At 40.5% G+C, this 27,968-nt stretch overlaps 1 protein-coding gene across 32 annotated transcripts in view; it reads left to right on the forward strand.

The window, feature by feature from the left end:
• RBFOX1 (RNA binding fox-1 homolog 1) overlaps positions 1-27,968 on the forward strand; it is a 1,406,067-nt gene that overhangs the window by 1,346,921 nt on the left and 31,178 nt on the right. For 19 of the 32 annotated variants that reach the window (XM_033101470.1, XM_033101471.1, XM_033101469.1 and 16 more), the window contains 2 exons: positions 17,291-17,333; positions 21,950-22,014. In XM_033101470.1, the coding sequence (XP_032957361.1) occupies positions 17,291-17,333; positions 21,950-22,014 (108 nt within the window). Of the gene's footprint in view, positions 1-11,027; positions 11,068-17,290; positions 17,334-21,949; positions 22,015-27,968 lie in introns of all 32 variants that reach the window. The other 13 variants (XM_033101485.1, XM_033101490.1, XM_033101492.1 and 10 more) reach the window with 1 other exon arrangement.

Below are 27,968 nucleotides of genomic sequence, written 5' to 3' on the forward strand. Positions count from 1 at the left end.
GTTGTTACAGATGGCAAGATTTCATTCTTTTTTATGGCTGAATAATATTCCATTGTATATATGTACCACCTCTTCTTTACCCATTCATCTGTTCAGGGACACCCAGGTTGTCTTCATATCTTGGCCATTGTAAATAATGCTGCAATAAACATATGGATGAGCATGTCCTCTCAAAGTAGCGTTTTGGGTTTCTTCAGGTAAATACCCAGAAGTGGGATTCCTGGGTCCTTCTTTGTCTCCTGTTACAGGCTTTGTTTTAAAGTCTATTTTGTCTGGTATGAGTATTGCTACCCCAGGTTTTTTGTTGTTTCCATTTTCATGAAATAACTTTTTCCAACCCTTTACTTTAGTCTGTGTGTGTCTTTTGATCTGAAGTGCGTCTTTCGTAGACAGCATGTGTATGGGTCTTGTTTTCTTATCCATTCAGCCACCCTATGTTTTCTGATTAGAGCATTAAATCCATTTACGTTTAAAGTAATTGTTGATAGATATGTGGTCATTGCCATTTTATTTTTCATCTTTTATATCTTTTTTATTTTATCTTAAAGAAGGCCCTCTAAGATTCCTTGTAGTACTGGTTTGGTGGTGATGAATTCCTTTAGCTTTTTCTTGTCTGGGAAGCTCTTTATCTGTCCTTTGATTCTAAATGATAGCTTTGCTGAGTAGAGCAATCTTGTTTGTATGTCCTTGATTATCATCACTTTGCATGTTTCCTGCCAGTCCCTTCTGGCCTGCAAAGTTTCTGTTGAGAAATCAGCTGACGGTCTTATGGGAGCTCCCTTGTAGGTGGGTAACTGCTTTTCTCTTGCTGCTTTTAAGAGTCTTTCTTCGTCTTTAAACTTTTGCATTTTAATTATAATGTGTCTTGCTGTGGGCCTCTGTGGGTTCATCTTGATTGGGACTCTGCACTTCTTGGGCTTGAATATCCATTATCTTTACCAGTTTAGGGAAGTTTTCCATCATTATTTGTTCAAATAGGTTTTCTCTCTCTTCTCCTTCTGATGCGAGTGATGGTACACTTGATATTGTCCCAGTGCCCCTTAAAGTGTCCTCATTTTTTAGATTTTTTTTTTCTGTTCTGTTTGGGTGTTTTTTGCTACCTTATTTTCTAAATCACTGATTCAATCCTCTGCTTCATCAAATCTACTGTTGATTCCCTCTAATATATTCTTCATTTTGCAGTTATTGTAGCCTTCATTTCTAACTGATTCTTTCTTATGTTTTCTGTCTCCATCTTTATGTTTCCTGTCTCTTCGTTGAAGTTCTCCCTGAGCTCATTGAGCATCCTTATCACCAGTGTTTTGAACTCTGTGTCTGGTAGATTGCTTGTCTCCATTTTGTTTAGTTCTTTTTCTGGAACTTTGTTCTGTTCTTTTATTTAGGACATTTTTCTTTGTCTCCCCATTTTGGCTGGCTCCCTGTATTTATTTTTATATATTAGGTAGGGCTTCTATGTCTCCTGGTCTTAATAGAGTGGCCTTATGTAGTAGGTTCCTGTGGGGCCCAGTGTCATGTTCTCCCTGGTCACCAGAGCCGAGTGCTGCAAATGTGTCCCTTGTGTGGGATGTGTGTGGTCTCCTGTTATATTTGAGCCTCGGTTGATGTTTGCACATCAACGGGAGGGATTGATCCTTGGTCTGATTCATTGTTAGGACTGCCCGTGACTACAGTGGAGGAACTGTGGTGCAGGGCTGACCCTATGGGACAGCATTCACTTTAGCAGCACTCTGGTGCCTGCCCAGTCTGCCCTTTGGGTGTGTTGTCCTTGGAGGTGTCCAGGTGATGCTCCAGCTCATTTCAAAGTGGGCCACTGGGCATGTCAGCCCCAGGGCCACCTGGGAGGGGACCTGCTGCAGGCCAAGTTCAACCACAGCGTGTGTTATGCTCAGGGACACCTGGTATGAACCACAAAGCAATCCACAGATGGCTGTGCTGTGCTTGGAGGTGCCTTGAGAGGCCAAACAATGAACCAAAGCTGGCTGCCACTAGTGCTGGACTTAAGGCTGCTCAGTCAGAGGTACGGCTCACACTCAGGCCAAATGCTGCTTGTCTGGGTTCTGCAAACCTTTGAGAGACTTTAGGAAAGTCTGCAGCATGAGCCAAGGCAGGCAGTTTGTATGAAAAAGCCTCTGGGAGCGGCTTGGGTATGCCTGAAAGTTGGGTGGGGCATGGTCTCAGAATCACCAGGGTGGGGCCAGGTTGATGGAGACTCAAATATGGCGGCTGCTTGCATCTGCTAAACAAAGAAATAATGGTTTCCACCAGCTCCTCTGACCAGGAGAAAGCTGTCCCTCCAGCCCTTATCCAGAAGCCAGACAACTCAGTTCCTTCCTGTATGTCCCTCTTGCCTTTCAAGCTGCTATCCCGGTGCTGGAGCTTAGAGCAAGTGAGTCTTTCAGCAAGTAGGTCCATGTGCAGGCCCCTTAAGAGGAATGCCTGGGACTCCAGCAGCCCTCTGTTTCACTCAGCCATGATCTCTGCTGATTTTCACAGCCAGAAGTGATGGGGACTTCTCTCCCTGGCACTGGAACCCTGGGTTGGGGAGCCAGGTTTGGTGTTGGGACCCCTCGCTCCTCCTGGGGGGGCCTCTCTGCAGCTGAGATATCCCTCCCAATGTTGAATGGTCACACCTAGATGTGTGACCAGCCCATTCTGCATCTCTGCCCCTCCTCCCAGTCTTGAGGTGGCTTCTTCTGTACATTTGTAGTTGTAGGACTTTGGTTCAGCAAGATTTCAAGTGATTCTCAGTAATGGTTCCTCTGTAGTTTAGTTGTAATTTTGACATAGTCATGAGTGAAGGTAAGCACATCTGCTATCTTGACTGGAATTGAGATTTATTTATTTTTTATTATTATTATTATTATTATTATTATTATTATTAGCTAAGCATCCAACATCTGCTATACGGTTTTGGTCTTGGTTCTCTGGATATCTTTGAGGAAGATATCTGCACTTCTTGGTGTAATTAATGACACATCTATGTACAATTTCTTAGAGTGAGCTTGAGAAGTATTTTGAGGAGACTGTGTGCTACTTTGGATATAGGAAAGGTATGGTAGTATTTCAAGAGAAAACTTCTTAAAGTTGGCTGGTGCAAGAATGAAACCCATACTTAGATCTTTTGGGTATGCTTTCAGGTGCTAAAAAAAAAAAAAAAAAAAAAAAAATGCTTCTAGGTCCTGAAAGCGCCTCTGATGACCAGCCTCTAGAACTGTGTGTATGTACCTTTCTATCTGTAAATCAGCCATGCTTTTTTGGTTTTTATTTCTGAATGTCTAATCCTCAGAGTGTATTGTCTGATGCTTAGGCACTTCCCAATGTGATATAAACACTAGGAACTGAAGTCCTTATCGCCCATTCTCAGAATACTTTCCAGAATTCTCTCTATATTTTTGTTTATCTTTTTTTTTTTTAATTTTTTATTGGGGAATATTGGGGAACAGTGTGTTTCTCCAGGACTCATCAACTCCAACTCGTTGTCCTTCAGTCTAGTTGTGGAGGGCGCAGCTCACTGGCCCATGTAGGAATCGAACCAGCAACCCTGGTGTTCAGACCTCGCATTCTAACCAACTGAACCATCCAGCTGCCCCGATTTTTGTTTGTTTTTTATGTGAATTCTTATTTAGATTCTCAGCCAATTTTAAAATGTAACCTCTTACAATTTTTTTTAAATGCCTCTTAATTGAGTGCATTGATAGACAAACCCCATAAATCAGTGGTTCTTAAAATTTTGGGGGGGAGTGGGATGTCATACTGTATTTTCCTGAAAATAAGACCCACCCCAAAAATAAGCCCCAGTTAAGATTGTCAGCCAGACGGACACATTTAGTACGTTATGACGATGTTCCAGAAGAAGATGACATGATTGTATTTGAATACATGTAGATTGTTTTACATGAAAAAATAAGACATCCCCTGAAAATATGCCCTAATGCGTCTTTTGAGGAAAAATTAATATAAGACCCGGTCTTATTTTCAGGGAAGTATAGTATAAGACACGGTCTTATTTTGGGAGAAACACAGTAGATCCCTTTGTTAATCTAATTAAAAATATTTTTTCCCTAGGAAAATGTTGGTGTACAAACACACACACACACACACACACACACGCACACACATCAGGGAGTTCCTGGACCCACCTGATATCTATACAAAAACAGTTGGATTTGAACGCTTTAAAAGTTTTAATTTATTTCCACTTGGAAGGGGCAGCAAGGTAAAACAGTTTTAAATAACCTTTCCTTCAGAAATATATTTGTGGCTGAGATATAGTATATTACATAAACAGATTGTGTACACTGGGCATCCTATTCTTTCTTTCTTTCTTTCTTTTTTTAAGTAAACCAATTTGCTATAGTGCAGTCATTCCCTGCTTGCATTCATCCAAATATTTAACTACTGTTATTACCTTCCTAAGAAAATGAGATGTGCATTTGCATTATGTTCTTGCAAAAGCGTATTGCAGCCCCAAAGTGATTGACAAGCAATGCAATTACCTTTGCATGGCTAGACAGACCGTCTTTGCATTAAAATCGGCTGCATGATGGTACCTCCCTTCTCTTGTGACTGGGCTGTGGTTCATTTACCTATAGATGCATACCAGACATCATCCCCTGTCCTCCTTTCCCTGCAAATCTGATATTTTAAGTGCACATGTTTTGTGGAGATGTAAAAAAAAAAAGCGTTTGGATATAGTCGTGGAAACCAGCATGAGACTTTGGAAGGGCTTCCCGGTATACAGCTCCCATTTAGCACAGGACCTAAAAGCTAACCTTCAGGGTTGTGTCAAATGGAAACACTTTGAAGGTGGTGGTACATAGAGTGATGCCTCTGTTATCCTTGATGCCTCTGTTATCCTTCGGATAACACCTGTTACTTGTGAAAAATGCAAATTCTTAGACCCCCATTCAGATCTGTGGGTTCAGAACCTCTTGGCTGGGCATGGGGCCCAGCCATCTGTGTTGTCACAAGCCCTCCAGGTGGCTCGGGTGCATGCTGAAGTTTGACCCCTGCAGCCTGCCGTAGCCATTAAAAGTTTGGGCTGTGAAGCCAGGACTACCTGGGCTAGAATCCCAGCTTCATCCTTACCTCGCTCTCTCCAGTTCCCATATACCTAAAGAGGTGACAATAATATTATCCATCTCAAAGGGGTAGTATGAGGATTAAGTGGAATGATGAGCAAAGAAGGCTTAGTTTGGGGACTGAAGGTGGTCATCACTCTGTCAGTCTGAAGGAGTCGTTTTGTACTTATGCTATTATTTGTAGCTTAGGGAACACACACACACACACACACACACACACATCATTGTGGTGAAACTGACAGTCCCCAAAGTGGCTTCATTTCACGCTCCCTTCAAGGACAGCCATGTCAGTTCTTGGTTTTTTTTAGAGTCACCCTAGAGGTAGACAACTCAGTCTCTCATTCATTTCTGTCCAAAACGTGCAGGTGTTGCACTCAGTGAAAGCAAGCAGTTCCCACACAGCGTGGTTTATAATAGCAGCTAGAGCTCTTGATTTCCTTTCTCCGTGAAGCCATCACATTCTGCTGGGCCTCTGAATCTCCCAAAGCTAGAAAGGATACCCGTTGCAGGCCCTTAAAGGAGCCCGGGACCCTGTGGGTCTTGCATAGGCCCCTCCCATTGCCTGGCTGGGTCCACCTGCTCTCTACCTAGCGAAGCCTGTGGACTTCTGTGGCATTTGCACAGATCCCCTCAGCCCCTGCTGCCAGCCCCCTCCTTCCAGTTCACGTACACAGTACCACCAGTCCTCTCCTCTCCAGGGCCCATCACGGCGCCATTTTACATTTAGGCACATGGCTTGGTGACCATGTGCCCACTCCCGCTAAGCTCCCTACGGAGGACCCTACGGGGTCTGGGTGAAGGGAGTCACTCTCTCTGCCCTCTGTGCCTTGGCAGGGTGAGCATTTCGGCAAGCAGAGACATAGTTTGTGTGAGCTTGTCTAAACGAGGATGTTAGAGCACATTTTTCTCTTTGGTTCTCTGTCTCAGACATGTGGCATGTCAGTGTCCCAAAGTCACTTTCCACGGCCCACACTGGCGGGCAAAGAGTGGCAAGTAGGATGTCCTGCTGAATAAACATGGGGCCTGTTCTTATGTCACTTGGAGAGTTGTTGGCACAAATACGCTTGGCATGGAGGCACATAGCTGGCCACAGAGCACAGGACTTGTCCTGGGGACAGAAGGGGCCACTTTCCCAGCCAGAGCTCAGCAGATCATCTGGTCGGTCACTCGGTCACTCCTGGTCCACAGCATGTGTCCAGTGGAACGGCCCACAAGGTCCAGCCTCAGATCTTCTCTCCATTACAGGCGTTCCTTGTTTTGTGCATTTTATTGCACTTTACAGATGTTGCATTTTTTACAAGTGGAAGGCGAGACCTCCCTCGCCCCCCCAACAAAAAAATTATGACTTGCTTTATTGCAACACTTGTTTTATTGCGGAGGTCTGGAACTGAACCCAGAATATCTCCGAGCTCTGCCTGTATTTGCAGAAGAGCAGACTCGGACTGGGTCCCTTTCTACAAATATTGAGAAAAGGCATTGTTTCCCATATCTGAATATATATTAATATTTGGTTAGAATATTAATTTTTTCACACCTGGGTCACATTCTGTCTAGGCTCTTGCACTGGTCTCATAAGTCATGGTCCAGTTTTTAAATCTTAGTTGCTTTCCCCCCTCTACTGACAACAGCAATTGATGCTGAATAACCAAATCAGAAACAAACAAAACTGCAGCATCCCTCCTCCTAATCCTGGGATTGATGAGGAAATTACAATCTGTCACTTTCTTCTTCTTGTTGTTTTAATTAAAGTTTATTGGGGTGACAATTGTTAGTAAAGTTACATAAATTTCAGGTGTACAATTCTGTACTACATTATCTATATCTCACATTATGTATTCACCATGCAGAGTCAGTTCTCCTTCCATCACCATATATTTGATCCCCTTTATCCTCATCTCCCACCCCCCACCTCCCTTACCCTCTGGTAACCACTAAACTATTGTCGATGTCTATGAGTTTTTGTTTCTTCATTTGTTTGTCTTATACCATTGTTGTTTTCAGTTTTATACCCCACAGATCAGTGAAATCATATGGTTCTCTACTTTTTCTGACTGACTTATTTCGCTTAGTAGTATAATCTCAAGATCCATCCATGTTGTCGCAAATGGTACTATTTCATCTTTTCTTATGGCCGAGTAGTATTCCATTGTGTACATATACTGCAACGTCTTTATCCATTCATCTATCGAAGGACACTTTGGTTGTTTCCATGTCTTGGCCACTGTGAATAAAGCTGCAATGAACCTTGGAGCACATATGTCTTTGTGGATAAATGTTTTCAGATTTTTTGAGTAGATACCCAAGAGAAGGATTGCTGGGTCATATGGTAATACACTTCTTAATTTTTTGAGGAACCTCCACACTGCCTTCCATAACGGCTGCACCAGTCTTCATTCCCACCAACAGTGTATGAGGGTTCCTTTTTCTCCACAGCCTCTCCAACACTTGTTACTATTTGACTTGTTGATGATAGCCATTCTGACTGGGGTGAGGTGATATCTCATTGTGGTTTTTATTTGCATTTCTCTGATGACTAGTGATGTTGAGCATTTTTTCATATGTCTATTTGCTATTTGTATGTCCTCTTTGAAGAAATGTCTCTTCAGATCCTCTGCCCATTTTTCAATTGGATTGTTTGTTTTTTTGTTGTTGAGTTGTATGAGTTCCTTATACATTTTGGATATTAGCCCCTTTTCAGAGGAACTGTTTGCAAAAATCTTCTCCCATTTGGCTGGTTGCCTCTTTATTTTGTCAATGGTTTCTTTTGCTGTGCCGAAGCTTTTTAGTTTGATATAGTTCCATTCATTTATTTTAGCTTTTATTTCCCTTGCCTTTGGAGTCAAATTCGTAAAATGCTCTTTGAACCCAAGGTACATACGCTTAGTACCTATGTTTAGTCTTATGTTTAGGTCTTTGATCCATTTTGAATTAATTTTGGTACATGGTGACAGATAGCAGTCTAGTTTCATTCTTTTGCACGTGGATTTCCAATTCTCCCAGCACCATTTATTGAAGAGGCTGTCTTTTCTCCATTGTATGTTTTTGGCTTCTTTGTCAAAAATTATCTGTCCATATGTGGGTTTATTTCTGGGTTCTCAATTCTATTCCATTGGTCCATGGGTCTGTTTTTCTGGCAATACCATGCTGTTTTGATTATTGTTGCCTTGTAGTACAAGCTGAAGTCAGGGAGTGTGATACCTCCAGTATTGTTCTTTTTTCTTAGGATTGCTTTGGCTATTCAGGGTCTTTTGTGGTTCCATACAAATCTGAGATTTTTTTGGTTCTATTTCTTTAAAAAATGCCATTGGGATTTTGATGGGGATTGCATTAAATCTGTGTATTGCTTTGGGTAACATGGCCATTTTCACTATGTCGATTCTTCCAATCCATGAACATGGAATGTTTTTCCATTTCTTTGTGTCTTCTTCAATTTCCTTTAAAAATGTCTTATAGTTTTTAGTATATAGGTCTTTCACCTCGTTGATTAAGTTTATTCCTAGACATTTTATTCTTTTTATTGCAATTGCAAAAGGAATTGTTGCTTCTGTCACCTTCTAATGCCGAACCTCCCTTTTAAAATATGGGCAATATTCAGTCAATAGATACTTATTTTACATCTTCTGGGGGAAAGGGATATGTTAGATATAAGCAGGATAGAATGTTGAGTAAGTTTATTGGGTACAACTGCCAAGGCAAAATGAGTCCCATACACAAATACCTTTAATATTTGGTGAATAGTTAATATTTGACCAATAGTTAATATTTGACCAAGTGAGTATCAAAGAGACGTGATGTTGGTGTTTACAGGAGGGAAAAATAACTTCACTTCGGCTGTTCATTGGCTAACGCTCCTAGCATTGGTACATTCAGTTAGACCTATGATGTCAAGCCTATCGTGTATTACTTTGCAGCCATGACCTCTCTGAGTCCTCCTTGAAGTGGGCACTTAGCTCTTTCCTCATTTTACAAATGAGTAAATGAAGCTCAGAGAGCTGAAGTCATCAGTCCAGGGGGGCACAGAGCTGCTGATTGATGAGGCTTGACCCACACGGCTGTGTGGCTCCCACCCAGCTTGGCTCTTGAATGGGGGGGGGGGTCTGTGTTTGGGCAAAGGTATAGGAAAAAAGGGCACACAGGATTGCATGTGCAAAAGGCACGATGGCATGAAAGAATAAGACACAAGCTGTGTGATATGGCTACATGATGAGCTCCGCGGGCCTGGGCCCAAACTACATACTGTTTGGTCTCCCCCATGGTATTGGATCTGTTCCAAATCCTGTTGGCAGAGGCTGGCCCCACCGTCTAAACCCCCAACAGACATTGTCGTTTTATGTTGGAAATGCTGAAAGAGAATTCAAAGCATAGTTCAGGATGCCGCACAGCTCAGTATCTGGGATTACGGTAATACCCTGCTGGACAAGTGCTCTCGTGAACTGTAGCCCTTTTGATCGATTCCTATCAACCTCCTTAGCATGTGAAATCCTGCCCCCTTCTGAAGGATAATGGTACTTGAGTTTTTGCCAATCAACTCTGAAAAGCTCTGAGAAGCACACTGCATTGTTCTCCAGCAAACCAGTGTCACTGCCATGTGTGCACGTGCGTGTATGTGCACGTGTGTGTGTGTGTGTGTGTGTTGTGAAGTGCTTTCCCTGGGCTCGGTATGCTTGGCTTACATGTGGGCCCACTCTGCTACTGAAACCTGCTGGAATCTCTCGGTAATCACAGTTGTGCTTCTGTCAGAACCACAGCTCAATTCAGTGGTGTGGCTCATTGGTCCTTTGCCAGAATCGTAAATCATCTGTAAACTCCATGGGGAGACGTTAGGGAAGGTTGTCAATTACAGCTACACTCCTTTGGAAAACATGTACGTGGAAACACCTTTTTATGTTCAAGAGCTCCTGTGACTCTCACAAAAGATGTGAGGTGTGCAGGCTGCACTGATCCTCATTACGCCCATTTTAAAGCTGAGGGGTGTTAAGTCAGTTTCCCATGATTACACAACTGGGAGCTTCTTTTCTGGGCTGTTTCACTCAAGGTATACCAAGAAACTTCTGGAGAATTCCAGAATCTTCTTCTGCCCCCTCCTGTGAAATCCTTTCTCTCTGAGATGACTATATAGAAAGTGATGAGGGAGCGTTTGGGAGGCCAGGCTGGTTCGGTCATAATGTAGGGCTTTGCTTAGTCTGGATATAGTTTTTGTGAATATACACATGAGCACACATACATATACAGATGTGCAAACGCATACTACACACGCTATACACTACATTCATGCACACATGCACTTATGCACAGTGAGCACACACATGCTATGTGACACACACATACACGCATATATGCATTCACACACATACATGCACACAAAACACACATATTTTTGCCCCCCATGCACACACCTACAAAACGCATCTATTTTTGTACACACGTGCACAATTAGAGATATTCTCTTGCATTTACCATGTGTGAAAGAATACAGAAGAACATTTCTGAAATCGCTTGTGTTATCCAGCTTCCTGATTCAGCTATAACCTATGTTGAAGATGGGACAGTCTGTGCCCCCTACCCTTGTCAGTCATATATTTTCAGCAGATGAGTTTTCACCTCGGGGCAGGGCTATGTAGTTTGAATGCAAACTCTGACTCTCGTATCTGTCTAGGCCACTTAAAATAAACCTCAACTCTCTCTGCACTTCTGCATGCTGTGCTGAGAGGGTGGTAAGTCTGGTACCCAGTCCATCACCACATCCGGACACTGAGCCAGCACCGACCCAGCCTAATTTTCTCAGCCTGATCGCCTGCTGTTGTCTCCAACCTCCTTAACCAATGTGGACATTCTCCCGGTTCCTGTGTTTTGGACCAGACTAACTACGTCAGTGCAGGGGTTGGTGTGTCTGCATGGGGAACTGCACTAATATGGATGTTTCTCTTTGTGTGTGCGCCCTTGCAGTGTTGTTTACCAGGATGGATTTTATGGTGCAGACATTTATGTAAGTATCCATTACTGTGCATGCCATCCTTGTTTCCTCCCGGAGTCATTCTTTTTACAAGTTTGCTGCGAATCTCTCTACTATGGGCCGTCCATTTCCTCTTCTGGTCTGTGGAAAGAGTCCAAAGGCTCACAGAGCAACAGGTCTTCTGCTCACGATAGCATCACACGCTGTTTAGTGAGTGGAATTAACTCCTGGATTGACTGCAGAAAAAAACGCAAGGACCCTCCCTGCCAAAAGATGTCATTTCTCTCATGTCAAGTTAAGACACCCTCGCCCCCCAGCACAAAGGAATTCTCTCTAGAGTTTTCAGTATGGTCTATGTATTTTCAGTATAATATTTAGAATAACAGCTGTGGTTACCAGCTGTGGAGGTTTAAAAGATATTTTCATGGCTGATGTTTTCAGTGTTTTCTTATAAATATATTTAATTGTTTATCCCAAAGCCCTAGAAAAATACCCCTCTCTTTCTTCTTCTCCCTCTCTCCCTTTCTCTCTCTTCCTCTGTCCCTCTCTCCTCCTCCTCCCTCTTCCTTTCCCTCTCCCTTTCTCCCCATAGATGATCTTAGCAACAAATACCTCCTAACAAAATGTATGCCAACGTGAGCATTAAATCCTTATTTTATTCAACCCCTTATTTTTCCATTTGCCTAGAACAGTTACCTAACTTAGAATTGTTTGTTAAATGGTACCACTTTATTAAGCTGTTCACTTTTAGCAAAGGATAGGATATTTCTCATTATGGGGACCATAATTAGACTTATCTAAGTTGATCAAGAAGTAGTTATTCTCCCACATTATGATATTAGTGGCAACGTTATGAAAATGACTTGGAATAAACACAATTTAAAATAAATTGACAGGATTGGGGGTTGTTTTCTAAATCATATACTTTTTTATTATAAGTGACCTCAAATAAATTCACTGGGATCATACTTGTTGTTTTATGGACTAGATAACAAACAAAAGTAAAATCATATTTCTGATCAAATTGATGTCGTTTATTAGAAAATGGGGAAGACACTGGTTATTTAATTTTCTTCCCATTGAATTTCAAATAATTACGATGCTGACACATAGTATTAATCTCCATCAGTGATGAACTTAGTTGGGTTCCATTATTATTGCATCAAGTACATTTATTATAATCTGTGGGTTAGCTTTTTTTTTCAGAATAAAATGAGTGAACGACCTACATATTCTTTATTCACCCAGTGAACAACCAATTTCTTTTTTTTGTGTAGCTTGAGTCACTCCTTCTCACGTCCTCTTTTTCCAAACTTTCAGTTTATATCCTTTTAAACAGAGGTGCAGGCTGGAGCTGAGCAGTTTGGAGCTCATTCGTCCTCAGATACCGAGTGAACCAAAACAGCAGTCTATTGTCTCCCCCAGTGTAGCCTCTGGATCAAGTGTGTGTGCATATGGAGGCACTATATTTGGCTTAACTAATTTTAGAGATTTTTTTTTTTTAATTTGGGACATGGAGGTGAGTAGAGAAGGGATGGAGAAATTAGAAAAAAAGAAAATCCACCACAAAGAAAACTATCACCTTAACACCCACCCAAGGGAAAATGTGGATGTCACTAAGCGTAGCTAAAAACAAACATAATATCAGCTATCATTTATTGAGTGTTCACTCCTCTGTGAAATGACAATAGTTTATTGAATTATTTGTAAAATGATAATAATTGAATTTTAATTTTTGCTGTCCTATGGAGATTTCAAATTGGCATCTTTTCCTTGCCTCATAGATTTTTTTTTTAATAGCAGGAAGTAGAAACTGCCTGAAAGCTAAGGATGTAAGATTCTACAAATAAAGAAAAAGAGTGACTAGAGTGATCAAATATGTCTAGATTGGTTGGGACAAATGAAAACCCCCAAGAACAAGGCAAATGGAGAGAGCAGAGGAACTCAAAAGAGAGCAAATACACCAACATCCACACTAAGGTGGAAAGAGAAATTTCGTTCAGGGAAGAAGGCTCCAAAAACGTCCCTTTGTGCTTTTGGTTCCTTTAGGAGGTTTTATTTCCCACAAATTAATCACATGTGGGAGAAGCCCACCAGGCCCAGTGGTGCATCCCCTGCAGGTATCTGGATGAGGTTTAGAAGAAGAGAGTTACTCAGTAGCTTTGAGTCCTGAATTTCCTGGTGTATAGGTTTAGAAAACTGTTCCTCTGACCCTTTCAAAGCTACCCTCATTGCCAAGAAAAAAAAAATAGAAGAAAGAAAAATTATATCATGTTCCTTCTGTTCATGTTATTATAAGGACAATAAGATGTTTAAGGGGACAGTTTTTAAATAGGCAGTTAGATGATAGAAAAACTAACTGGAATATGAAGTTTGAGGTGTCCTTTTTTAACCCAGCACATGAGTTAAAATGCCCTCTTTCCAAGAAGGTGGCTCAGACCTTGCAGGCCTTTTTAAATTTTTTGCTCTGTTTAAGATGGCATCTTTGGAATATTGCTGCTGGGTGGTGCATGCATGTGGGGGACAGTGATAAACTAGATCACCTCCATTATGGCAGCAAAACAAGGGCTCATGGGTTAATTTAAGGGCAAAAAAAGAATATGACTATTTCCTGCACTCTAGAGTTTACGGAACAGGATTCATCCTGGCTAGGTAGAAGTATATTGTAATCTTGAGTTGCTTTTTCAAGCTGTTATTCCCACCTCCCTTGAGATACTTTATGTTCTGATGTGTGGACATGTCCCCAGCACTCCATTTCTTAAAGAAATGGGGATTAAAGAGGTTCATAGAAGAGCATGTGAGGCTCTATTTTATTTAAAGGAAGTTTCTGGCTTGCTCCTTTAATCTCATTAGAAATAGTGCACAATAAATAGGTTTAAGGCCATCCTAAGGGGACCTGGGACATGTGTTAGACACATTAGTCACCTCTAATAGGTTTAAACCAGTTATTTCTTGTTAATTTTATTGGGCAGAGGAGGAAGTGTCTAGTTTTGGTTACTTTCAAAAAGTCAAGGGGAGTCTGCTCTCCAGTTCTTCCTATTCTGATTGCCCTTGGTCTTGACAATATATCAGAGCTGCTCAACAACGAGACAGACCCGTACACCAAACGACTGCCCTTTTCTGTGCTCCCACCCATTTTCCCCTTTGTTGCCCAGGGTCTTTCCATCCCTCCCACCTGATGTGGGAGCCTTCGGGCATTTCTGATTTGAATGAGTTGCAGGATGCTTGCACCTGGCAGGCCACACCTTCCTATCTAGAATGAGCTCCTTCTTAACCTTTTCAGAGAGGAGAGGATTGAGGAGAGAGGAGGAAATTATCAGAGATGCCCTGAAATTGCTAGAGGAGGAGCCTTGTCAGGAAATGCCATGAGCCAGAAACTAAGGTAAAAACCAAGGAAGCTAGTTCAAGCCTAGCAAAGAACAAGCATCCTCTTCAGGAGGCCAACAATGCAGGGGAAATGCAGCCTTTTGCTACCGTGGACATGCTCAGGCCCAGTGTAGATGGCACTGGGGGATGGAGGAGGTTTCTGTGTCAGAAAAAAGAGTAGGAAACGTAATTACCTGCATCACTTTTACCTGGGGACAGCCCTCTATACACACACACACACACACACACACACACACACACACACACACACACACACTTTTATGTCAAAAGACACGAATTTAGCTTAAGTAGCTAGCATATCGATCTGCTAGTTCAGTATTATTACTTAGTGGTGGACCTTTAAATAAATTCTTTTTAAGTAAAAAATAGGTGAAGTTAAAGAAAAGAATAATAATAGTAGAGGTGATACATGGGTATGACAAGCTGTTTGAAAAGTGAAATAGAAAGATTAAGTTCCCTGGACTTCCAAAGCAATCCATTCTATTTAGGGGTGAAGCGAGAGATCTCATGAGGCCAGAATTGATCAGGGAGCTGAAAATAAGTGTTAATTTGCTGAACTTGGCCAAGACACTTATCTTGACCCACTCAAGGAGATATCAAAGGATATGGCTTTTGATGAAAAGATAACTATTGAAAATGGAAAGAAGGAAATGATAATAGAGCTATAAAAAAGAATTGATAAACTCTTAGTAGAAAGTGGAGACAGTGAGTTCTGGGCAATGGAAAGAAGGGACGAGAACACAGGGAAAGATGGAGTGAGAGAGGAACTGATAGACGATATAAATGTTAACCGTGTTCCCTTGAGTTTGGGGAACCCTAAGCTTTTTAAGAGTCAAGGCAACCTTGAGCTGCCTAGCGAATCCGCCTCGATGAGAATCCAGTGCATTTTTACATCATTCCTAAATTCTGTCGTAACAAGTTCCCAGTTGACAGCATGGATAAACAGTTATTTCTGAATTCATGTGACTCTCCCATCCATGGTTCTTAAAACAGAGGTGTCCTCATTTCACTGATACTTGAGTTCAGGAAAAAGTGTCAGTAGCTTCAGGGACATGTAAAGCTGGAAAGCAGAAATTCTCCAAGTAAAAACCCTATTTACTTATTCCAAAGACCCTGCTTTCAGTGTGAATCAGCTAAGGATAAACATTAGGCTGGTCAGTCACCACGGGGGAGGGGACAGCTCCTCAAGAAGTTAAACGTCTTGGGATTATCATGCCAAGCGAAATAAGTCAGGCAGAAAAAAATCAATAACTGTATGACTTCACTCATATGTGGAAAGCAACAAGAAAAACAAGCAAAACTCATAGACACAAACAACAGTTAAGTGGTTACCAGAGGGTAAGGGGGGAGGTAGAAGAGGGTAAAGGGGGTCAAATACATGGCGATGAAAGGAGAACTGACTCTGGATGGTGAGCACACAATGCAATATACAGATGACATATTATAGAAATGTACACTTGAAACCTATATAATTAACCAGTGTCACCCCAATAAATTTAATTTTTAAAAAAAAGTTAAGCATCACCCATGTGAGAGACAAGATGCCCAGCCCTACCCTCATCCATAGCTCTGGAGGAATCTCATTACCTGTTCCCTCCACTTTCCTTTATTTCCAGAATAGAAAACTTTTTTTTAAAACCAAAGAGGTGATATAATTTGTCCAGAAATCTTCACTGACACACTGAGGTTTGAGCCCCTGTGATTTGGCTACAGAATAATGTGCCAACAGAATAATGCCATTGCCCTCGTTGAACAAACTTTGAGAAAGGCAGTAAAAGAAGGAAAGGAGGACCGTGAGAAGTGAGAGAATAATGGAGAACATTATGGGGTGGGCAGGCCACTGGGGAATAATATCTTTAATTGCAATGTGCAAATGAGCAATGGGAACTGGGTGGCGAAGAGAGAAAGAACTAGAACTTTTAGATTTTAACTTAAAAAGGAAGGTTTATGTAAAACTAAATTGGAAAGGAAAGCCAGATTACATAAGGAAAATATATACACATATATATTTATTTATATCATATCATATCATATTTACATATATCTCTTAAAATGTTCACCTTGAGGTCTGCCCTGGAACTGGAAAATTTCACTTCACACCAGAACCACTCACAGGACTGGTTGGCCTCGCCCATAAATCAGTCTCAAACCCACAAGTTGTCTCCATTGGTCTCTGGGTTCTGTTGAGATCTTGTCACTGTTAGACTTGAAGCGATGACATGTTAATGACATCTATATTGACAGTAGCCTTTCTAGATCCCTGCGCGTGCGCGCACACACACACACACACACACACTTTTTCTAGTCACATCTATTCAAAGTAGCTTTGGTAGCTTCAATGTGCTTCATTAATTCATGAAACACAATTGTGCTCTATGTTGTTAGTTGAAGTTAAATTTAGGAAACACAGGTGTGTTGCTACAGTGACAGTTGCTACTCTACTGTCATCTTCACTGCCTCAATAATTAGGCACCAAGGTTAAATCTTCAGGTATTCTAGAGAATTCCAATCATGAGCTCACGACAGAAAGTCGAAATAGTTCACTTGAACCATTGGTATATGCTTGGAAGGGTAAGAAGCCATGAAAGTATCTTTTTTTTCTTCCTTAAAAAACAAAAACAGGTTCTAACACAGTGAGTGTGGTTTGATCCTGTGTCTACCTTCTTGACACTGCCAGTTACAGAGACTTACAACTAAGATGGTTTGGCGATACCCGGTTCCTCCTTTGTTTCGGTGGGTCACTCCCAGGTCTTAGTGAAGAGAGGCAAACTTGTAAATGAATTGCTCTGGGATTTCTGTCTGACTTATGCATTTTCTTTTATTTATTTCATTTTTGCATTGAAAACATTACATTTCTGTTTCCTTATAGAGTAGTGTATCAAGAGCCTGTGTATGGCAATAAATTGCTACAGGTATGAAATCCGGACTGGTGGAAAAACTCATCACTCTGGTTGTGGGTTTGCTGTAAAATCCTACTAACAAGACTCTGCTGGGGAGGGAGACATTTTCTAACAGAACGAGGAAAGACTTAACTGAATTTTCCAGTTTTAATGCGAATCCTCCTAGGATAGATATGCTTATCGTCAAATTTCCCCTCTTTGCTAGATCTTGAGTGCATCAAAATGGGAGTCTGGCTTGACTCTAAATTTCTTGGCTTAAAATGTATCTGGACTCAATTAATATAATTCAGTGAAAAAAAAATTTTAGGGTTTCATTGAACCAGTTGTCTAAGAAAAAATTTTAGTAGCTTCCAGGAGTCAACTGGAATGGTTAAATAAAAAAATCTCTTATGCATCTAGCATTGAGGGTCAGCATAGCTAATAGATCTTTCCCTGGTGTCATTGTAGCTTCTTCTAAATTTATTTCACACAGATTGCTATCGCTTTCAAGTCTACTTTTCATTGCTGAAGTAACCCCCAAATGAACAAATTTGCAGAAGGACAAAGACCCACACATCCATTGGAGTATAGCTGGCTGAGCCTCCAAATTTAGTCTATAACCAACATTAAAACTATCAAATAAAATGAAAGAAGAATGTAAAACTAAGGACAATCAGTGGTGTTTTATTACATGGGGTTCCCTACAGCCTGCAATTACTATTTTTGTTGAGTATTAAGTCAATTAAAAAATACTTTTTTTTACTGTGAAAATTAAGTTTTAATAAGAAATCTATTATGAAAAAGGCATACTTGAACCTAGGAGAAGACAAAACAGTTAAAATTCCTGAGCTGAACTTTTTATTTTCACATTTCGAGAAAACTTGCCACAGTTCAAAAACAGCTGAATGCATAATGCAGATAAATTAGGGAGTAATGATTTATAGTTAAGTTTTTCATTTTGCAAATGTTCTTGTAAATGTTGTTTTCATAAATAAAGTGTTGAGTTAATTATATATACACCATTCCACCTGTTTTGCACAAAGTGGGATCCTTGGATAGTCTCGGAAAGGAGGAGGTTTCTATCTGTGATTAAAACCATTACTACTTTTCTAAAGGGAGACACACACATACGGCCCTACCCACGCCCATGTCCCCACCAGCACGCACACACACACACACGTTTCACCTCACTTCCTAAGTAATTCACCATTTGGATATGAGAACATCTTTTTCTGAAAGTATGCTCTAAAGTATTGCTTTAGGAAGTTCCACAAATGGAATAACCATTCTGTTTTGTTTTCATTTTGTTTAACTCTGCATTTTTCAAACCAATCTGGTCATGGCACCTTTTCTATCCTGTCACTAATCCGTACCCCACCAACCACACTTTTGAAAATGCTTTATTGGGACATCATTAGCGATCCTTACTTTCCCCCAATGGACCTCCAGAGTCTCGCTAACAAAGGAACTGTTTCAGACCACGTGTGAGCCAGTATTTCTGATGGCCACATCTGGTGGCGGTGGCAGCGGTGGACGGGGCAATTCATCATGGCCATTTAAAACTTGTATTTTCTATAAAGTCACATTTATAATTTGCTGCCCAGCATTTTAAAAAAACAAAGAGTATGTTTTATGAATAGGGACCGATATTGTACTTGTCTACCCTTTTCCTTTAGTTTGGAGGTGGGGAAAAAAATCTATCAAGGACCAATTTTTGTCCAAAGAACTGGGGGGGGGGGGGCAGTTTCAACATGAAAATGGTTTGGTGACAGCAAGTGGAAGTAAGTGTTCCTTTTTCAGACATTACCACAGAACCTTGCAGAAGCTCTGGCTATGCTCCGTGAGCTGCAAAATATGGAGCAATAAAATTGATTACAGTTACTTGTTAGAAAGGCCAACTAAAGCCATTTGTATGGTTTTGATCATTTTACAATGTATGTACACATACACTGAGTTAATACACAACTCTGTTAGACCCCTAATGTGGATTTCGTACAGAAGAACATTAGCAAAGGAAGACAATGGAATATATAGATGTGGAGGTTTCAGGCTACCTAATCCTTTTATTTTCCCAATTGTTACATATTTCAGGGATCGCATAGACCTGGACCCCAATAGGGTAGCCACCAACCCCATGTGGCTATTTACATGTAAATTCAAATGAACTCAAACTCAATAAATTAAAACTTCAGTTTGTTGTACCAGCCGCATTTCAAGTATTCAATAATCAGGACAAGTAGCTACCATATTGGACAGCACAGATAGAAAACATTTCCCATCATCATCAAGAGGTCTACTGGACAGCAAGGACCAGTAGTCAAGGTCAAAATCTTTCCACTGGCTCCACAGACTTTAGAAACTATGATGTTGACCCTTGAGTTGGGAATGCTTGTAAACAAATTCCTAACTAACAAAGATAAGTGTCAGGGCACAGACCACGTGTGCCTGTTTTCCATGGAAACACACCTATGTGTTTGGTTCAGTTAAATGGCTAAGTAATATGCAAATATGTAAAAGATGGGTCCTTCTCAAAGCTTCACAGATGAGTCCATCTGTTGTGCAGACGGATCCCTACCGACCTAGCAGTCAGTTCATGGTAGTTATCTTCTATTTGCACTGCTACAGTTCTTTCCGTTAATCAAACTTGCTACCTAATTCCATGGATGAAAACTACTGCCAAAGTGGGAGATGTACAGAGTTCAAACAAAGAGAATTTACAAGTGGGACAGCTAGAAATCTTTGCTGGGACCAAATTCACAGTCACCCAAATCATGATTGATTGACATGGCACTTAATGCAAGTTTCTTGGCAATAACCTTGTTTTGTTTTGTTTTTCATTCTGGGAGTGAGAGAATCCTCTCTCTCTCTTTCTCTCCTCTCAAAGCTTTCAGATGGTTGCAGTTGATACCTCTAGCGTTCAGCTTGCCAAGTTTACGACACATACCTGCATACCTGTGTCTTTCTGGAAAGCCAAGAACAAGCATACGAAAAGAATGGCTCCAGAAATCTGGTGACCTATTTTTCCCCCAGCCCATCAGTCTGAATCTGAGTTAATATGACAACTGCTTTGCTTTTGGAGCTCAGCACATTTGAGTTTCCTCTTTCCTAATGAGAGAACTTGGTGTTTGGAACACCAGGTGGTGTCTGGCTAAGACCTCTTTTTTTTTCTTTTTTTTTTTTAACTTCCACATTGTTTTTCAAAGAAGACTTCTTTTTTAACTGGCTCTAAATTATTGGTGATTATCTGTCAGGATGTCTTAGATGTGTCTTCTCCAGGACTAATCCAAAGAATGAACTTGTTTAAGGCTAAGCTAGTTTTTTAGAATTGCTATGGAAACGATAGCAAATTTACTCTGAAAGTTAGCTGTGGTTGGTAGATGGTAGAAATAAATTATTAAGACCAGTTCAGTCTACATTTGAAAAGATGCTTTTTGTAGCTACCCCATTCATCTGTCTCTTATCCTCCACTTGGTTTTTCCCTCTAGTATATGGAGCCAAAAGGAACAATCTCCAGTCAGGACCCTACTCTTAGATACCCTTGGGCACATACATGATTTTGCTGTTAAATACCCTCCAACATGGTAGCCTGTCCTGAGTTGCCCCTTCTCAGTGGGGGTGAGACACTTTCCCACAGAGGAGTATGGGACTGTGTATTCTAATTAGAACCTGAATGGTCCCTGTGTTATCAGTAGAGACTGGATCCTGTTTGTTAATTGTGCAGAGATCATTCGACAGTGGTTGATATATTGCTATGGTTGGGTGAGCAAGAAGCTCTGTTATTTTCACAGTTTGATAATCAATGCTCCACTGAACACAATTCCTTTCGAATATGCCCATTTGCTTGTCCTCTGCTTAATTGAACAATCGCAATTACTGGTACATACAACTAAATGTTAATTATTTTTTCCAGATTTTTTTCTCTCTTATGATTTGATTTACAAATTGGCATACTTGAGCATATTTTCCACACCAAACAAATTCCCCATCTGAATCAGTGTGATATCTTTAGCCAAAAGACAGAATTTTTAAGAAGCATTTACCACTCCTTTTTTAAATAACTGTGTAACATATAAAAAGCCAAGGACAGTCTTCTTTAATTGTTTTAGTGGTTAAACAACTATATATGCAAGAGATTACTACTGAACTTTCAGTCCGAGGGTCGTTTTTTAAAAATAAATATAAAAGACAAGAGGATATTAGGTCGACCTATATTGGATTTTTAAGGAAGTAATCAGATTGTTTGCATAAAATGTAAGTTAATCGCTAGCAAGTAAAGGTAAAGTATAACCAGTTATGAAAATCTGGAAAGTTCAGCAAAGTATCAAGAGTGTTTAAATAATCCCCCATAATCCTCCCTACCCCAAGACGATCAATCTTAACACTTAGGTTCGTGTGTCGTTCAAAAGGTATCTGGGTTCTCCCTTGGGGATTTACTTACACCTGCTAACCTTTAACATCCAGGGGGGGTAGTATGCAATTCCCTATCTCTCAGGTGTGTTTTGTACTTCTGCTTTGACACTAAGCTTCCATTAACTTCCACTTTAGATTAGTCTATTTGGGTAATTGCTGTTCTGGTGTGATTTCACAATTTGTCACCTTTGAGCTGGGCTCCTTGGCATTCCTAAGTCCAATTTCTCCTTGTGTTGTAGGGTGGTTATGCTGCATACCGCTACGCCCAGCCTACCCCTGCCACTGCCGCTGCCTACAGTGACAGGTAAGGGTCTTCCTTCTCGTGCTTGATGGCTACTTGGAAATTAGATTAGCTGGTGGGAGTCGAGGTTCTTATCCAGTCTTGGTGCAAATGCATGACTGCTGGGTAGGCAGCACGCAAAAAGTGAGGTCCCCTGCTGAAGCTAAACACAGGCCCACGAAGAGAGAGGATGAACAGTTAAACCTAGTTCATTCTAAACTCTCGCCCTCTTTGCTAAGACACAAAGAAAATGGTATGTTTGGTTCGTGTATCAATCTCTCTGAATTCCTGTGACAGCACACTTTGCATGTTCACTCCCTGTGCAACCTTCTCATGGTCTTCTATGTAAGACCATGGTCTCATCTAACTCATAGGAAGACAACCAAAAGGTGACCCTGCAGGTTTAGCTCGATTTCAAGCACCCCATTTCCCTTCTTTACAACTTTTTACACCCAGTAACTCATTTTTTAAATCCAAAATGAAGGAATGGGGGAGGTGTATCTGGCACTCCTAAGGAGAGTTGGTCTTTTTGCAATGTCCATTGTCCAACTGTACCTAGATAAGCCAACTTTTATTTGTAATGCACACCACAAGTTAAGATTGGCAGTGGAAGGAATAGAAGTGGGTTTAAGAAATGCAGAAGTCAGAATGGATGGCATGGTTGTGGGGTGGGAGAGCTTTATTACCAATTACCCAGGCTTAACAGATGACTCGGTTCCTGAAATGGCAAGCAAGCCATGGCTATTTTTGTGTAGGTGCCTTGAAAAAACAGAAAGTGTGGGTTTCCATATTGAATGCAACTCGTTGGGTCTGTTTTCAGAGGACGTAAATGTGAATGTTCCGATGCTCTGCATGCTCAGATGTCATTGAGGCGCTTATTTTGGGTAATGAGTCCTTTCATTTAAAACGACGTTTCATGAATAAAGCAGTGATGATAACAGTTTGCATGTGTGGCTGAGGCATGCTGGGTCAGACAGGTAAGCGAGGCGATGTATTCGACCCCTGAATGGGAAGTGTCCGCAGCCACTGGTTCTCCTATCTGGCCTGTTGTGACTTAGTTCCTACCTCCGTGTGCTGTGGTACGCTTTCTCTGCAGTTCCATTCCATTTCTCACAAGATGTGTTGTTAGCTCATTGTAGCTACAGAATTCTTCCGAGGTGTGAGAAAGGAAAATAAAGTGCCGAACTCTAAAAGCTGCACTTTGAAAACCCCATGCATAAACTTGTGAATCAATGGCTCTTTGGCAAGTTAGAGTTGAGATCTGCGTCTGGTGGTATGCAGGTATTAATACTATATTCTCGTAAACAGCCATAATGAGTTCTCAAGGCTAGCGGGAGCCTCCACAGAAATCCAAACAATTGTCAAGATTCAGCTCCAAATCCATCAATTATCCATTTACCCAGTAATCACTTGTCAAGATGTAAAATACGGTTTATGTAAGGTATCTTCAAGACACTTTGACATTGGAGTAGGGTAATGGAGAGGGTCAACAAGGATAATAAAAATGTTGACAAACTTGAAATACTCAAGAGCATTCTACAAATGAAAAGGCTTAACGCTATTAAATTCTGCACACTGAAGACTCACAAAGTATCTTTGTAATGTGGTTCAGCTACAACCCTTAATTATTTTTATGAAAATGTCTCTAGATGCTAAATTCTCAAACACGCACTTTGTATGTAATTATAATCATAGTCACTTTAGCCTGCTGTATAATTACAAGAATCTTCAACAGATTTATTTCTTTGGATTTTTATCGTGCTCTCAGTATAAGTGAATGTACCCCCAAGTTGAAAACAAGGTTAAGTACAAAGATATATTTTAAATTGCTTTCTTCAATAAGACCAATCTAGACATTTGAAAAAATATATAAATAAGGTTTAACACTATTCTTAGAATTACTTGAGAATCTGGCCATCTCCATCTGCATTCATCTAAAACTTAAGTTAAAATGTTGCTGCATTTGTGGGCACCATATATGTAAATATATGTGTAAAATCTGTTATTTTAATGTTACTGAGATTCTCATTGGCAACATGTCCTACTGACAAATTGCCCTCATTCTTGGATGGGTAAATCTTGAAGAACTCTGCAATTCCCACTTGATTGTAATAGTTTCGGTTGAAGAAACCAACTAAATATAGTCTTGTCCATGTAATTGGCCTCTTGCTGGTCATTAAAGAAATTTGCATATTAGGTCTTTTTCGTTGCTGTGGAAATTGATTACTGTCCCTGTTTAACTTAATTATACGCAAGACACTTGCCACATATGGAAATACTGCATTGAGGTAAATACAGTAATAGGTAATTACCAGAAAACAATCTTTTAAAGGATATTTCTGGTTTGATTTATGAAGTGCATTTATGAAATGGTGGTCCTTCCTTTTACTTTTAGTAAGCAGATCAACAGAAGGAAGACCCTTTTATAGAAGACACATATTTGGGGGAAAATGTAAAATTATCAAAATAGCTTTTGAGTCTAGATTACAGATGCCAAGTGTCTAGAATTTATCTTAGGGAAGTTGTGAAAAATTTATATTTACAGGATCACAGTGTAACGTTAGTAGTGATAGATTCTTAGTTACTGTTATCTAGAAGACAGGCAGGATGACCAAAAGGAAAAATTTCTTAAAGCTAATCCTCCAAAACAGGAAGTAAAATCAGCAGGAATGGAGAATGTTTTGGTAATGCCCACTTGTTGTCAACTTGATCAAAAAAGAGACTACAACAAGCTTTCCCTGTAATTGTCGATCACTCTTCAGACATCTTGAAAGTGACAGAAATTTGGTGTCCCCAGTTGGTAGAATCTTACCTTTTATCAGCACAAATTAAGCCTTCATCAAATTAAAGATGCAGGAACCTTTGGAAAATATTGAACTCCAATGACCTCAGGACTGTCCAGAAGGTCATTGACGGCCACCTTGCAACTCCCTGCCCATCATCTTTTTGGTTAAATGCTGATTATCTTGGAGCACCCTGCAAGTTTCTGAATACTGACCTCCAGAACGAAGACCATCTGGTGTGGGTAGAGATTTCCCCAAGAGAAAAAGACCTGACTGGACTAGGTAATTTTATAGTCTCACTGACAAATGCAATGGCAATAGGCAAACATTTTTCCTTGGCATTAGGAAACATTTGGTAAGCACTTGACCTCACCAAACCTTTATTTTTAATCTCACTTTGATTTATGGAAAACCAACTATCCAAACTCGCAAAGGAGATTGTTTTTTGAGCTTGAACCAATCAAAGCATGGCAGTGGGGCCGATCGTCATCTGGTCATTGCATGCCACTTGGTGTTGCTGATGTGTCCATGATATGTTCTGGATTTGAAGGGTCCATCATCACATTAGCTCAATGAATGGCTTGCTTGAATTAAGCCTGGGGGCAGGCTTCTCTTTATTGATTGGCTCTTGGTTTCTTTGTGTATTATGACTTGGTTGTTGTTGCATCTTTGAGCAGCCGAACCAGGAGGGGTGGGGGACGATTCTCTATGCAATGAATTATGCCCCAAGTATTTGGGGAAATACGGGTGACTTGTATACAGCCTGGATGAAAATGTTATCTCACCAGAAAGGCGGACATTTGTCATGCTCGTCCTGCTCATTCACATTCTAACCTCTAATAACCCGTGCATGAGAACATCCCTCCACATTAGGACAGAAGGGAACTAGATACAGACCAGCTAGAGAAGAAAGTAACAGAAGTGGTTCACTCGCCAATTTCATAACGATCCCATTGCACTGATAGTTACCAGGGGCCATTTCTTCTTTCACATAAGACATGCATTTCCTTGAAAGATCCCTGAAAGCCAGCAGCTTTTGACATATAATCGTAGCCCCACCACACAGGTGACCTAGACTGAGCAGAAGGGACAACAAGCAACAGGGCTTTGTTTGTTTTATTTTATAGCCCTTTTTGTTTGTGTGTTTTTTGAGACCTTAAAGGTTCATTGGCAGTATTAGTCTGTACCATATGAAATTGCTATTTTTGTTTGACAAAAAATGGTGAAATATTGGCACTTTCATATAGCTCAACTTAATAGACACTCATTTAAAATGTCATACTATCAATTATCTTGCTTTCTGCATTTGAAATATATATATATGTATATTCATACGTATATATGTGTGTTGACATCCATACCTGCATACATGTGCACAACACACACACACATGTGCCTTAGGACCTCACAAAGGACTCCTTAGAGTATCTAGGTAAATACAAGGAAGCCAGGACTTGTCAAGTGCAGGCAGCCACAAGCCACGTGCTACAGCCTCATTTCATTCTGAAACTCATAACCTATGAATAAAAGGTTCTGCTTCAGAGAGAAATAGACTAGTAGTTCTTTTTTAAAACTCAATAAGGATAAGTAGGCCATGAAGAAGCTCATCTACTATTTAGAATTCTATAAGTGATAGAGATAGACAGATACATATATACGTAGATGGGTGGGTGGATAGAATGGTAGATGACACGTAAATAGATACATAGATATATAGGTGGTCAGGCGGATGGAGAGAGAGAAAGGGAAGGAAGATAGGAAGGGAAGGAGGGAAGGAAGGAAGGAAGGAAGGAAGGAAGGAAGGAAGGAAGGAAGGAAGGAAGGAAGGAAGGAAGGAAGGAGAGAAAGAGAGGAAGGAAGGAGAGAAAGATGGATAGCAAAAGACCATCTCTCTACCTTCTTGTATTTCATCATAAGCTTTAACTACATGAAACAGGACTAAATCCTTATACACAGTCTTAGATCTAAACGGAAGAAGTAAAGGGATTTCAGTTTATTTCTTTGAGAGCAGGCTGCTCCCTCTCTATGTGAGGAGTTTTTACTTCCTGGACTCAGATTAAATAATAGAGATGCTGTCATTAAAATAAGGCTGATGGTTGCATTTAAAATGATAGACCATTTTATTTGGAGCCCTTATCAAATGACATAGTCTAAAAATTAAGAGATTGTCAGCCTATAAAGCATATGAGCATTGTGAATGGAAATTTAATTTACCGTTTTACAGGGTTTTCTTCTTTTTTTTGTAGAAAGATTAATTTTAAAAATATTGTTGTACTATAGGGACTTAACGATTTTACTTTTTCTTATTATGGGGTAGACTACAGAAAGCTTCATCTGTGGATAATGTGGCTTCCTTAATGAGAGCAGCAAATGCAAAGCAGACAAAGGAGAGAACTCTCATTGCCTCTTATCTAAACCAAGTTCCATAGGTGTTAATACTGTTTCTGGTTACAAAGCAGTAGCAAGCCCCTGCACCTGTGCTACCTCCCAAGGCCAGTTCAAGACCTGATGCCTGCCTCTGATGACACATTTACTGGTTTACCAGGACAGGAAAAGAACAGGGACAATGTAATATGCTTGTCAACTCATCTCGGGAATGGTCAGGCTTTATCCAGGCTTCTTTCTTATATGCTATTCAAAATAGCTTTTCTTTTCTGAAATGACAACAGCAGCAAATGGTAGCTTTTGTTTTTCCTGTTCAATTTAATTTTTAATGTTCTTGCTTTTTAAGTTAAAAGTTGGCACTCTATGGTAACCTCTCTGTTATAGTTCATTTACATTTTCAATCTTTTTTTTTTTTTTTTTTTGAGACATCCACTGTTGAGAAAACAGAGTGAGAACATTGTCAAACTTGGTGTTGCCAAGGATGGTATTCTCAGATGGCCAGGGAACGGAGGGCTTAGTAAATGGAGGCTCAGAGAGGATAGAAGTGTATCCCTGGCCATCTTCCCAAGTGAGAAAAGGACCCAGGGCAGGAGGAAGCCATTTGGGAGTCAGATGATAACCTGTTGAGTCAAAACATGGCAGCTAACAGCAGTTACTATTCTGCACCTTATTTTGATTGTGGTTTGTTGAAGTTGTTATTGATTTTAGTTTTCTTATCTTTTCTGCTATTTTCACTCATCCTGATGAGCTCACCTGTGTCCTGCAATTTTAAAAATGATGTTCTGTCAACTCGTAATAGGAAGTATCAGA

The sequence above is a fragment of the Rhinolophus ferrumequinum genome (genome assembly GCF_004115265.2).
Source record: "Rhinolophus ferrumequinum isolate MPI-CBG mRhiFer1 chromosome 15 unlocalized genomic scaffold, mRhiFer1_v1.p scaffold_54_arrow_ctg1_1, whole genome shotgun sequence".
Lineage (NCBI taxonomy): Eukaryota > Metazoa > Chordata > Mammalia > Chiroptera > Rhinolophidae > Rhinolophus > Rhinolophus ferrumequinum.